We start from the raw sequence: 13,065 nt of genomic DNA, 5'->3' as shown, positions 1-13,065 counted from the left end.
TGCCTTCCAAGGGTCACTGAGGCCCCAGAGCAAGGAATGTGAGGGAACAGTTCTCCAGGATGGGGGCTGGGAGCAGGATGAGGGGCTGGGGGATGCTTACCAAATTGGGCAGCTTTGGCAGCGGCTTTGGCAGCTGCAGCAGCTGGGGTCCCTGCTCCTGGAGAGGTAAAGGGTAGGGTCAGGGGGCAGTCCCCAACACCCCTCTCCACATCTCCTCCACCCCCACTGTCCCCTATTCTGGGAAGACCACCTGACCCTCCCCATGCTGCCTCCTCAACCTGCAGACAGAGGAGTACACAGGGCCAGCGTGGCTCCCAGGCCCGCTGGGAGGATGGCCCACTAGCCCAGCTGGGCACGTCCCTTCTTGAGCTCTGTGACTGTGAGGTTCTAGCTCTGGCTACGGCAGAGGGGAGCCCAGAGCCGATGCGCAGAAGCACAGACCCTCTCCCAAGCCTCTAGAAGTCTCTTGTAGCTTTCTGCTGAAGGTGGTGTTAATTAAAAAAAAAAAAAATCTAACAGTGCTTGTATCCCAAACTGGAGGAAACAGCTCGTTTTTTGAGGAGGAAACACAAAAGGAAAAATTTTCTCCCATAAAGTAGGCATGCAGAGAAGGAATCTGGTGGGGAAGAACAGCCAAGGAAGTCTCTAACTTAATCTCCTTGTAATTTCATTTCTTCTCTTTGGCCTGTGACTGCTGGGGGAGGATGAACCCAGGAGAGCCATAGGGGGGCACAGGCCCTCCCCCTGATCAGGAATCAGAGAGGCCACTGGAGTAAAAGAGGCCCCTCAGCCCTGGCAGAGCAGAGCTCCGCTGCCTATCCCGGTGGTGGCTGACTTCCCGAGCCTCCCCTGCAAGCTAGGATCCCATGGGGGGATGGGGGTCTTCCTTCCAAATCAGGGAAATTTGCTCTCCCTCCTCCCCATCTCTGGGCTCCATAAAAGTCTTGCCAATCCGCAAAATGATGCCCTTGACCTGGTCAGCTCCAGGGCTCTGCGAGACAAACCAAACCCATCTCTGGGTTAGGGACACAGCTCACCTGGCACCCCTCCTGTGCCCGGCACACCTGCTACTCCATCTCCGACTCCTGGCACCAGTCCCCCTAATGCTCCTACTCCTCCAGCACCTGGAGGAGTGAAGAGTGTCAGGCTCTGTCCCTCGAATCACCCAGTTCTTAGGAGAGCGAAGGGTCAGGGTGGCGTAGGGAGCAGAATGGCTGCGTGGGCACCTCCGACTTGCTGGTTTGGGGTCGAGGTAGTGAGCAGGGTCCCAATAATTGTAGTGGTGGGTAATTGAAGAGGGTGGAAGAGTTCAGAATGGCTTTGGAAGATGGGGCTAGAGACTCCCCGCCCCCACCTTGACCTGGGCCATTGAGCCCCAGAGGCCTGAGCATGAGGTGGCTCTGCCCTTGTGCTGGAGAAGCGCTCTGAGCTTGGAGCCTGGGTGCCACGGGACAGCAGGGCTTGGGAGGAGGGGAGGGTGCTAGCCTTGGCGTGGGGACAGGCACGGCTGGGCACTTACCGTACTTGGCTGCCTTGGCTGCGGCTGCTGCCTGAGCGGCTGCTGCTGCCTGGGCTGCAGCTGTGGGGAGGGAGAGAGCCCCTCAGGAACCCCACTGGATCTGGAGGGAGGCGCTGTGCCTACCGCACACTTACCCGAAAGTGCTGGAACCCCTCTCTGCACCCCACCCCCAGCTCCCTGAGCACTCTGAAGCCCAGTCTATACTCCCCTGCACCTCCCCTCTCCAGAGCCCTACAATAGAGAATCCTTTTCCTCGGTTCCCCACATGGAACTCAGGCTCACGGGAAAGGGGGGCTCCAGGAACACCTCCAGCTCCGATACCGTAACCAGGAAAGCCCCCAGCACCAACTCCCACTCCGTAAGTGGGAATGCCTCCAACTCCCACTCCAGCTCTGGCCCCTGTAGAGGGAAGAGAATCAGGTGGAAAAGCGTCACAGTAAGAGAGGCTGAGAAGAGCTCGGGGTTGGGGGGATGCTGGTCAACTTGGAAAGAGGACACAAGCCTCCCCCAAGTCTGGTCCACGAAGGGCCAGAAACCATAAAATGGCCCCAGACCAGCCTCCTCCAGGGAGCCTTTATGGACACCCCCCATCCCTCCGTGTTCTCCAATCCCTTTCTTCTCTGAGCACTTGGGGAAGGGCCTCGTTGTTGGCTATGGAGAGACTATGGGCAGGACCATATCCCCAGCCAGGCTTGGGCTCCTCTGACAGGGCCCTGGCCAGGGCCAGGGACACTGTCTCCATTGGGAATGCCATACTGGGACTCTCCCATCACTCAGCCCCATGGCCTCATGGTAGGAGACATTTTCCTGGGGCCCAACAATTCCAAGTCCCAGCTCTGCCAATGACTTGCTGTGTGACCCTGGGCAAATTACTCCCCTTCTCTGGCCAGAACCAGGTGGGGCAGAGCTATCAGCACAGCACTGACCGTATTTGGCTGCTTTGGCGGCTGCTTTAGCGGCTGCAGCTGGTGACACAGCTCCTGGAGATACCAAGGGGAACACAGATGACACAACGGTCTACCTATCTATTTACCCATACATCTCCCCTTCTACTCCCTGTCTTCTTAACCACCCATTTATCCACCCATTAATCTACCCATATGTCTGTCCATTTGTTTGTCTATCCTTGGGCTTCCATCCACCCCCTCAACCAACTTAATCAACTCTCTGTCCATCCATGCACCCATTTATCCACTCATCTGCCTACCTATCCATTCATCTAACTATCCAGTTATTCATTTTGCATTTGCCTTCTATGCACTCATCTCATCATTTGCTCATACAACCATGCGCTTATCCATCTATTCATCTATCCACCTATCCATCCATCCATCCATCCATCCATCCTTTTTTCGATTTTATTTATTTATTTAAAGATTTTATTTATTTATTCATGAGACACACACACACACACACACAGAGAGAGAGAGAGAGAGAGAGGCAGAGACACAGGCAGAGGGAGAAGCAGGCTCCATGCAGGGAGCCTGACGTGGGACTCGATCCTGGGTCTCCAGGATCCCGCCCTGGGCTGAAGGTGGTGCTAAACCGCTGAGCCACCTGGACTGCCCTCAATCCATCCTTCTTACCACTTATCCAGTGCCCTACCTGCCTTTCCACCTGTCTTTCTATCTATGCATTCATCTCTCTATGTCTCTATGCATCCTTGTATTTGTCCCTTCATCTACCCATTCCTTCGTTCATCAACTTGTCCACTCATCTACTTGGCCATTCACCTACTTGCCCATTTGTCTACCTGCCTATCCGTCCATCCACCCACCCACCATTTACTGAGCACCTATTTAGCTAAGGGCTAGGGACACACTGACAGCCAGAAGACAAATTAGAGAAGTTGATGCTGGCTGTGACTAATTAGGAGGTTGTTACAGCCCAAGGAAGAGAAGATGAGGCATGGCCAAGGGTATGAAGAAAAGATGATAGATGAGTGAGGTATTGGGGGAGTCCAAAAGCCTTAGCAATGGTTTTAATATTGCTTTCTTGGGTTGCCTGGGTGGCTCAGCAGTTGAATGTCTGCTTTTGGCTCAGGGAGTGATCCCAGAGTCCTGGGATCGAGTCCCGCATCAGGCTTCCTGCATGGAGCCTGCCTATGTCTCTGCCTTTCTCTCTGTGTCTTTTATGAATAAATAAGTAAAATCTTAAAAAAATAATATTGCTTTCTTACATCTTCATGCACACGCACACACAAAGCTCAGCTCACCTGGTCCACCCACAATGCCAGGCCCCCCAACACCTGGGACTCCGACACCTGGGACTCCGACACCTGGGACTCCGACACCTGGGACTCCAACACCTGGAACTCCAAAGCCTGGCCCACCAGGCACCAAGCCTCCAGCAGCTCCTGTAAAAGGGAAGGATTGTTCTCCTAGCCTGGACCCCATAGGAACCTCAGAGGGCTTCCAAGGGCACAGCTCTGGGAGCTCTGGGAATGGCAGGTCCTGAGGGCAGGATCCCAGGTGGGCTGGCATTGCCCCTGCCTGGATCCTACTCAACTGAGAGATGGGAAGGGATGCTAGAACCTGCAAAGAGCTCTGAGGGTTTGGATCTGTGGGTGGGAAGACTGCAATGTAGGTCTAAAGCAAAGTCAGGTCTCTCTGCTGGGCCCCCAGGCAGTGGGTGCAGCAGCATTGGGGCAGCCCTGAGGGTAGGATGGGAGAAGCCAGATGCTCCATGGGACACCTCCCCACCTCGTGCTCCCACCTGGGCCAATCAGTGGAGAACAGTGGCCTTCCAGAAAGAGTGGCCAGAATGGGCAAGGGCAAGGAGGTAAGAACATTGCATGTTTGGGGAGGGGGAGACAGACTGCCATAGATGGATGAGGGCAAAGTCCACCAGCCTCATAGTACTAGGCTATCCAAGGCCCACATGGACGGGGGGCTGAGGGCACCGGGGCCTGGGTTGGCCACCCTTTGGGGCACTCACCATACTTAGCTGCCTTTGCGGCGGCCTTTGCTGCAGCAGCTGGAGTCCCCGCCCCTGGAGAGATAGCCACAGGGGGTAAGGCCCTTTCCTGGTGGCCCTCCCAAGAACATCCCCAGCCCCTGCTCGATGGATGCTACCTGCGATGCCTCCGATCCCAGGAATTGCACCAGCCCCGCCAGGAATGCCGGCGCCTCCAACACCAGGGAGAACCCCAGCTCCTCCGGCACCTGCTGGGATGGGGACAGTGAAGATGTGGCTCCCAGGGCCTCTCCTGAGGCTGGGTAGGAAGGCTGCTTGGATGCTGGAATTTTAACTAGCACAGTCTCCTCTGGGAATGCAGCCCAGGCATCTCCGGCTGGGCCTGCTGGAGGAGGCCCCCACCTCACTGTTCCTTGACTCACCCCCAAAGTGTCCATTTCAACACGCTCATTAAGGGACTTCGATGTTTTCAGACAAATCCCATTCTAATCACTGCCACATACTGAGAAACCACAAACGGCCGCTCCCCGGGCCAGAGGGGCCCCTGTAGGAATGTTCAAGGCTTCCCCTCCCTGTGTTCCGAACACTCGGCCAAGTTTGTAATCCAAGAGCCTGGCTGCCCGGCTCTGGCAGCCCCTCGTCGCCCCACTCTCCTGCTCCCACATTCCAGCCATCCCCTCCAGCCTTGGGGGCCTAGAAGGAGGGCCAGTGGGGCCTCCATGGAGCAGGCCTCCAGCTTGGGGCTTCCCCTCCACTCTTGCCTCCTTGGGCTGGTGGGGAGATGTCTTCTGTCCCATTGGGGTCCAGGAGGGACTCCCCTGGGACTGGAGATGAAAGTTAGGACCTCAGCCCTGTAATGTGATTCTGAACTGGGGGATGAGCTGGGGCAGGGCACAGATGCTCATTCTGCCCTCCCTATGTGCATGGGGAAGGCCATGCCATGCCTGCTAGCCAAGGGATCATGGGGCAGGTTAAAGGTTTTATAGGACACATTAAATTGATACTGAACAACTGCATTGTTTAAATGCTCATGTAGGACCACCTAAAATTATCATTCTAACCACCATAGTACCCATCCTCTCTGCCCAGGCTTCTCCTACCTATTTTAACCACATGTCAAACTCCAGAATCAAACATCATTTTCTCTGAGAAGCCTTCCTGATTTCCCCCAGGTAGGAATAATGTCTCCCTCTTCTTGATTCCCACCATAGTGCCTGTATTTTCCATCAGGTTTCTTATTTGACCCTGGTCTCTGAAATGGATGGATGGATGGATGGATGGATGGATGGATGGAAGGAAGGAGGGACTGATGGATGGAGGGATGGATGGAGGGAGGGATGGATAGATATGGAATGGAAGGATGGAAAGAGGGAGGGACTGATGGATAGATGGAGGGAGGGAGGGAGGGAGGGATAGATGAAGGATGGAGGGATGGGAAGAGGGAGGCATGGAGGGATTTAGAGGGAGGAATGGAGGGCAGATGAATAGATGGATGGATGAATGAAGGGATAGAGGGAAGAGTGGATAGATAGAGGGATGGAAGGAAGGAGGGATTGATGGATGGATGGATGGATGGATGGATGGAGGAGTGGAGGGAAGTGGATGGATGGATGGGAGGGAAGGTGGATGAGAGATAGGGATGGATGGAGAGAAGGATAGAAGAAAGATTGAGTGGATGGACACATGGAGAAATGGGTGGTATTGAAAACATTGGATAAATGGGGTGTGGAGGGGCTGCCTTCGTTACTTCTCTGTGAGGCAGACTCTCAGGGATAATAGGGATGGAGAGGCTGGGAGCTGGGCGCTGGCAGGTGCACTCACCAAACTTTGCTGCTTTAGCTGCTGCTGCTGCAGCCTGGGTGCCAACTCCTGGGGGAGGAAGGAGAAAGACTCTGAAAACTGTACTCCTGAAAGTCCAGAGCCCACCTATTCCAGCCCCATGAGAACCAACCCTTTCACAAAAGGGTGTGGATGAGGCGCCTCATAGCAAGCAGAGCTGAGGGAGCTGCCCCCACCCAAGATCCTTCTGCAGGCTCAGACTGGGGTCTGGATGCAGGGTGGGCTGGCCTGTATCCTGGAGAGATCCTGGCCAGCCTCAGGGCTCTGGAGCCCAGGCAATTGATTGGTGCCCCTTTGGCTGACAGTTGGGGGAGGTTTTCCTTACCTGTCCCCGTCGGGTACCCAGCCTTGCCTGCAGCACCTGCCACTCCTCCAGGCCCATAGCCTATGAAACAGAGAGGCTCAGTGGGCATCTGCACAGATCTCGCTGTGGCTGCCCACCCCTGCCCTGAGCCTCAGGAGTCAGGCTGCCCAGAGTCTCCACCCTTTCACTCCCAGCCAGAGTTACAAAACAGATATAAATGGGTGTGGGACACTTATTCCCATTTACAGATGAAGAAACTGGTTTACAGAGAAGAAGCTGGTTTGCCCAAAGGCCTGGGGCTAAGTGTGAGGGCCAGGATTGAGAAGCAGGCTGCCTCAGTCCAGGTTCTATGTTTCTTAGGGGATTCCCTTGCCAAGCCTCTACCCCATCCCCAGTTGGGTGCTCTCCTTGCCAGGACCCTGGAGCTGGAAAGAGCTAGAAGCCCATCCATTTAGGAGGGTCTTACTCACCATAGGGCAGTTTCCCAGTGCTGTAGGGCAGTCCGTAGCCACCTGAAGAGAGGGCAGGGCAGGCTCAGAGGCTGCTCCATGGCAGCCCCTGTGCTGGGCTCCCACTGTCCATGGAGACAGATCTATACCCACTGATACTGGGGCCTGAGTCCTCCCTACACACACCAAAGGTTCTGAGCTGCTCAGAGAGGCTCTTTGGTGGAGGAGGCCCTGGCTGGAGGAGGGAAAGTGCACCCCTGCCTGAGGGGCTTATGGAACACCCCTTCCCCTACAAAACTAGGACCTGCTGTGGCCCTGGAATCTTAGTATCTTCCTTATCATCCTCCCAACAAGGAAATATCTCATTGTCTCAGCTGATTGTGGGGACAGGGGTCGACATCAGAGGGGTCTTTCCATTGATGGCTGTTTCTTATCATCAACATATATTGTTTCCCATCGGGGCTGTGATTCTGTGTACCTGTGCATGCATGAACATGTGTGTACACATGTGTGTGCATGTAAGTGAGGCCAGGGCCTACAGGATTCCTTTCACTTGCTGGCGACCAGATGTGGGCTTCAATGCTCAGGTGTCCTAACCCCTCCCCCCCCAGACACCAGTGGCCAAAAAATGTCCCCCACAAGCTGGCTTCTCAGCAGTGAGGCCCTGTGAGTGGTGCCCCCTTGAGTCCTCCTCCTGATTTACCCGGCAGCTTGGGTGCCTTGATAGGGTACCCCAGCGGGACTCCAGGCTGCTGGCCCCCAAAGGGTCCAACTCCTGCGGGAACAAGGAGAGCAAACTCAGGTCCCAGCAACGTGGGCCAGCAGCCCTGCAGAGCCCTTGGCCTCACACTCCACTTTCTGCTCAGAATGAGTTCCAGAAACCATCCTGTCTTCCTGCCTCTTTGTCACTGGTCAGCCTGACATTCCTCAGTGCCAGGTCACTTCCTCCAAGAAAGTGCAGGACTCTTTACCTCCTGGGGCTTGGGCCACAGTTGAGGCCTGTACCTCTCACGGCATTTGGCACAGACGGGTGGGTTTTCTGGGCTCATTTGGCTACTACACAGAGGGCTTAGGATTGGGGAAGCGGCCTGTGATTGAGGCCACATTGTGCTGAAGCCTGTCCAAGGCCTAGGGCAGTAGGCATGAGGGAAGCTGGACAGGCCTTAATGGGATTCGGGGGTGCCTCGCCCCTCCCAGGGCAAGAGCCCCTGCCTGGCTGGCTACTCTGTTGGCCTGCCCACCCACCAAGGGACACCCAGCTTTGCCTCACCTGGGATTCCAGCAAAAGCTCCGCCTCCACCTGCAAGGACAAGGAGCCAACACTGCAGCCCTGCCACCCTGGGTGCCGGGCATCAAGGTGCCAGGCAACCTTGAGGGGTGAGCCGACCAGAGCATGGCCCATTCTGCCCAGACCTCCCAGCTCAGATTTGGGGATTTCTGAGAGGGGTGCTGCCCACCTTGACCAGCTGGAATGGGGCTGGAGCACAAGAGGTGCCCACCTGGAAGGCCCTGGGCCCAGGGTCCCCATCCCCACCCACACCCCCACCCCAGGCCAAAGGGGCCTGAGGGTGGCTGGAAATTCCTGCCATGGGCTCCCAGTCCCCTGGCCGCATACCTGGGGCCTTGGCCTTGACTCCTGTTCCAGTGGGGACCCCAGGGAGCACCCCCACACCTGGGAAGCGAGCTCCTGAGGGGACAGAGAGGGAAGCTGGTAGTGAGGGCGGGAAGGCAGGCCTTGCAAGCACCCACACCTCCCCTGGCTCACAGAGCTGACCTTCGGCGGTACCAGTGACAGGCATGGCTCATGGGGTGGCGGTGACTCTCTTTCCCTGTCTGCCCCAAGGTCAGAAGACCTGAGCTTTAATCCCATTTCCTAGGCACTTGAGCCTTCGCCTCAGTTGGCCTTCTCTCCAAACTGGAGTTAATTCCTAGCTACACTGCCCGGTGTCCCCAGAGAGGGGAGACGGTGAAAGCCTGCTTGAAGGGGGAGGCCCGTGTCCTTCTGGGCCCCTCCTGGAGGTGCACTCCCACCAAACATAAAGCAGTCATCTGCTGTGGCTGGGAACTCCATTTGCCAGCTTCTGGTGCTTCCACTGTTCCTGGGGCCATTGGAGCTGGGCCACCTCGGCCAGAGGGACAGTGAGGAGGGACACCCTGTCAGCAGATCCCTCAGAGCAGGCCTAATCTGGGCTTTTGGGGGAATTCAGGAGGTCACGTGTTGGGCGGGGTGGCCAGGCCCTGGCAGGGAAAGGAGGGCAAGAGGGCAGCTCAGAGGGGTCTCCTGCAGGGCGGATGTGCTGGGCGGGCCTCCTGGTGACTCAGAGCTTTTGGGAAACAGCTGGCCACAGTGGGATGTGGTGCGTCCCCGGGGGGCCCTCCTTGGGCTGTGATGATGATGATGGTCTGGGTTTGGGGCCGGGGTAAAGCTGACTGGCCTCTGTGGGGAGAGATGCCCAGGGGCCTTCTTTCTGTTGGCCTGAGCTTTGATGCTTAGGGAGATGGGGTTGGCTGGGTCACCCTGGCTCCTGGGGAGGTGACAGGTCACCTGGGAGGGTGCCAGAGGCTACTCTCTTTGCTATAGGGTTCCCTTCTTCCTCTGGTCCTCACCTGTGCCTGGGAGCACTCCGCCTGGGTATACACCTGGCAGCCCCACACCTGTGGCCAAGAGAAGAGGTTTGAGCCGTGAGCCGCAGCCCAGTCCCTAGGTACCCCTCCTGGGCCCCTCTCTCTGGAGTGGCTCCGGGGCCCCCACACCTGCCGCCCAGGGCCTGGAGATGTAGCCAGGGACATATGCGTGGTGGCCGCAGCTCTCCCACGAGTTTCGGAAGTCATCTGCAAACCCTTCTGTGTGTGGATTTATCTTGTCTCCTGGAGCCTGTTTACATGGCTGGCTCAGCCCACCTCTGGGCTAACAGCTTCCAGATGTTCCCTCCCTGCTGTGTGGACTCAGGCAGCCTTTTGTTCAACCTGAAGTCACTTCCTCAAGGGCTTTGTGCAGAGAACAAGCACCAGATGGGGAGTCAGGGCGCCCCCGGGCTCAGCCCCGCTCTGGCTCTGCCGTGACTGCCTTGGGCCCTTCAGTGTCCATCCTGAGCACTCCCCCCAACCCCCCCGCCCCACGCCCCATCTGTCACTTGACTGCCTGCCATAGATGGTGTCTCTGAGGTCTCTTTCTACCCCAAGATGTGGAAGAAGGGCCCGGAAGGTAGGCCGGGGCACCTCTCCCGTGTTTCTGTGTTATACCACCCGTGGGGCCTGGCTGGCTGCCCTGCCCGCTATGCCTGGGGCCCCCCCGCTTCCTGTGCGGGGTGGGGGGTGCTCTACCCTCCCCGCCCTCCACCCTCCAGCCCCGGGGACTGCACACTGACCGGGCACTTTCCCGGGCTTCCCTCCCGCTCCGACTCCGACTCCGACTCCGGCTCCGGGCTGAGGCACCACCGCACCTGGCACGGGATGGGCCGCATCAGAGTGGGTGCCTCCCATGCCTGCGGCCCTCACCTGGGCAACTCAGGTCTAACCCTCATACCTGTAGACACTCCTAAGCCGCCAACACCACCAATGCCGCCAACACCACCAATGCCGCCAACGCCACCAAGCCCAGCACCTACAGAGCCAGGAGCGGGAGAGGGAAGGGGTCACACCGGGAGTGCTGGGAGGCAGGAGGGCCCTGGGCTGCCAGTTGAAGGTCCTGCATTAAGTCTGGCCGGGCCACCGCCTCACTTTGACACTTGGGCACAGCTGGTTGCCTCCCCAGCCCCGGCGGATTGGAGATAAGAATTCTGCGGTCCGCGCCTCCCCAGAAAGGTGCTTTTGCAAAGTTGGGAGTTCACAGAGGGCAGAGGGCTTACGGCATGTCCCCAGGGGTAACACTCACCAGCCTTGGCAGCTTTATAGGCTGCAGCAGCACCCGCCACTCCTCCGGGCACCAGACCCCCAGGGAAGGCTCCTGCAGGAAAGGCCCCGAGCCCTGCCGAGGGGAGGACTGGGTGAGGCTCTGAGCCCCAGCCCGCCGGGCCCTCTCCCTCCTGGGAGGTGCATTTGAGGTGGCTTCTCTGCTCTCTGTAGGACTTCCATGCCAAACAACGACCCCTGCTCCCAGGACTAGGTTTAGTGCTGGAGGGCAAAATATGCCAGGCTGCTCTGCTCAGCCTCACAAAATTGCTGGGATCTTTTGGGATCCTACTCCCCTCCTCCAGAAAGCTTTTCCAAGGCCCTGCTGAGTTGAACCGCTCTGGGCTCCATTGGCCCCTGGGACTTCTCTCCAGCTCTCCCCAAGACCCAGCTATGACCTATGTGTGCCCTGGGCAGCTGCTCAGGGCAGGTGGTCTCCACATCACCTCCCATGCTAGCATCCAGGACCAGCCTGGCGTGCCATCCCTGATACCCCAACTGCCCTCCACACTGAACAGATGCCCTGGGCTTGGCTCTGGCCCCCAGATGGGCACGTTGCCTGGGTATCAGCACTAACCTGCTCCAGGGCCACCGCCTGCCAGCCCAGCAGCACCTGTGGGGAGAAGGGGACAGAGCCAGGTGAGGAGAGGAGAGGCTGGCATGTGGGCATCATTCTGGGGCCCAGAGTGGGAGGGGTCTTGTGGAGGGTGACCAGGAACCAGGCAGTTCTGTGGTCATTGAGTGGCGCTCAGCCCTTAAGCTGGACTTAAGCAGTTGGTACTTAGGGATCAATCCTGATAAAATAGTGAGCAGCTACTATGTACCGTGCAGGTGTGATAGCCTTGACCCCCCTTCCCCCATAACACTCCTAGGCTAGACCTTGCTTCCCCTAGGCCTGTCAGGTAATGGGGGTCCCATCAGGGCTTTCTGTGCCAGAAAGCCCTGCTTCTCTGTTCTTACCCTCGGCACCCACCCCCCTGGACTGCTTCCTTGCAGGGGTCCCCTGGCTCAGCCCACTTCTTTTCCCCTATATCTGGAACCCCTTCTGCCTCCCACCATTTGTCTGTCTGTCCATCCAGCCTGCCCTGCAGTCCAGAAGCCTTCTTGCTTGCAGACGGATGCTAAAATGTTTATGAGAAGCCAAATGGGTCCCTTTGGCTCTCTCCTTCCCACATCTGGGCCCAATTGCTCTTTCTCCCCCTCCAGGAGACATTCCATGGCTTGGGCCAGGACTGATGGGCAATCAGGTTGGAGTTCACAACCGAGCCAGGTTTGTTTCCAATTCTGTGAGAATCTTTCCTGCAAGCTCCAGTCCTGGCTACCAGTGTCCTAATCCCCGGGGCAGCCCTCTCTGGGGATAGATGCCAGACGTGGGGGTACTGCTGAACCCTAGGGGCAGGGAGGTCTCTCTGGCTTTCACTGGATGTGGTCCCCTGTCCCACGCCCATCGCCTAATTTGTCTGAGTTGACCATGTCTGAAACTCAGCCATCCTCTCTGTAAGGTGCGTCTCTAACTCCGGTCCCTCTCCCGTCCAGGCAGATGTGGTGCACGTCAGGCCAGGCCTGGGATGTGCTGGGCTCACTTCCTGAGCACCGCAGGCCCTGCCCCTCCCCAGTTGTGTCAGGGCTTTCTCTCAAGCCAAGCCCATTTCCTGAACTCCAAGAGGGCAGGGAACACGCTCAGGCCTTTCCTGACCACAGAAAGGCTGGGAAGAGAAGATGGGGACCCAGCAGGAAGTGAGAAGAAGCTAGGGCCGGTGGGGTGAGCAGCCAAACCTCTTCCCATGCTCCCCCTCCAGCTGTCTGATCTCAGGGTCACCTCCAGCAAGACTGACCCCACCCCTGCTTGCCCTCCTTCCTGGGGACTCACCTGGCCCAAACGCCCCCAGGAGTCCAGCCCCTGGAAAGGAGGAGAGGGGTGAGGAGATGACTGTAGCCAGGAGCCCAGCAGCCTGGCCAACCCAGCCCCCTGTCTTCCCAGAGTCAAAGAGCCCTGGATTCAAACCCTGCTGCCGCTACCTGCAATGCATGTGGGGGAGCAAGTTACTTCACCTCTCAGAGACTCAGTACCCCCATCTACCACGGTGTCCCCGCCCTTTTGGGACCAGTGGACTGGGGAACAGAAAGCACCTAGTGTGCACAACCTG

The 13,065-nt window shown here is 57.7% G+C and overlaps 1 protein-coding gene across 5 annotated transcripts in view; it reads right to left on the bottom strand.

Moving 5' to 3' along the window:
• Window positions 1–13,065, bottom strand: part of ELN (elastin) — a 32,094-nt gene that overhangs the window by 9,287 nt on the left and 9,742 nt on the right. For 2 of the 5 annotated variants that reach the window (XM_072837479.1, XM_072837476.1), the window contains exons 5-24: window positions 12,789–12,818; window positions 11,496–11,531; window positions 10,902–10,994; window positions 10,554–10,631; window positions 10,396–10,470; window positions 9,635–9,682; window positions 8,643–8,714; window positions 8,298–8,327; window positions 7,731–7,802; window positions 7,049–7,090; window positions 6,600–6,659; window positions 6,257–6,304; window positions 4,594–4,686; window positions 4,457–4,510; window positions 3,735–3,875; window positions 2,446–2,499; window positions 1,802–1,918; window positions 1,520–1,579; window positions 1,038–1,124; window positions 101–157 (exon numbers count right to left, since the gene is read on the bottom strand). In XM_072837479.1, coding sequence (XP_072693580.1) covers window positions 101–157; window positions 1,038–1,124; window positions 1,520–1,579; window positions 1,802–1,918; window positions 2,446–2,499; window positions 3,735–3,875; window positions 4,457–4,510; window positions 4,594–4,686; window positions 6,257–6,304; window positions 6,600–6,659; window positions 7,049–7,090; window positions 7,731–7,802; window positions 8,298–8,327; window positions 8,643–8,714; window positions 9,635–9,682; window positions 10,396–10,470; window positions 10,554–10,631; window positions 10,902–10,994; window positions 11,496–11,531; window positions 12,789–12,818 — 1,347 coding nt within the window. The remainder of the gene's footprint in view (window positions 1–100; window positions 158–1,037; window positions 1,125–1,519; window positions 1,580–1,801; window positions 1,919–2,445; window positions 2,500–3,734; window positions 3,876–4,456; window positions 4,511–4,593; window positions 4,687–6,256; window positions 6,305–6,599; window positions 6,660–7,048; window positions 7,091–7,730; window positions 7,803–8,297; window positions 8,328–8,642; window positions 8,715–9,634; window positions 9,683–10,395; window positions 10,471–10,553; window positions 10,632–10,901; window positions 10,995–11,495; window positions 11,532–12,788; window positions 12,819–13,065) is intronic. The other 3 variants (XM_072837477.1, XM_072837480.1, XM_072837478.1) reach the window with 3 other exon arrangements.

Source organism: Canis lupus, chromosome 8 (genome assembly GCF_048164855.1).
Source record: "Canis lupus baileyi chromosome 8, mCanLup2.hap1, whole genome shotgun sequence".
Taxonomy (NCBI): Eukaryota; Metazoa; Chordata; class Mammalia; order Carnivora; family Canidae; genus Canis; species Canis lupus.
The sequence above is the reverse complement of the archived record's forward strand: the minus strand, read 5'-3'. Positions and strand labels throughout refer to the sequence as shown.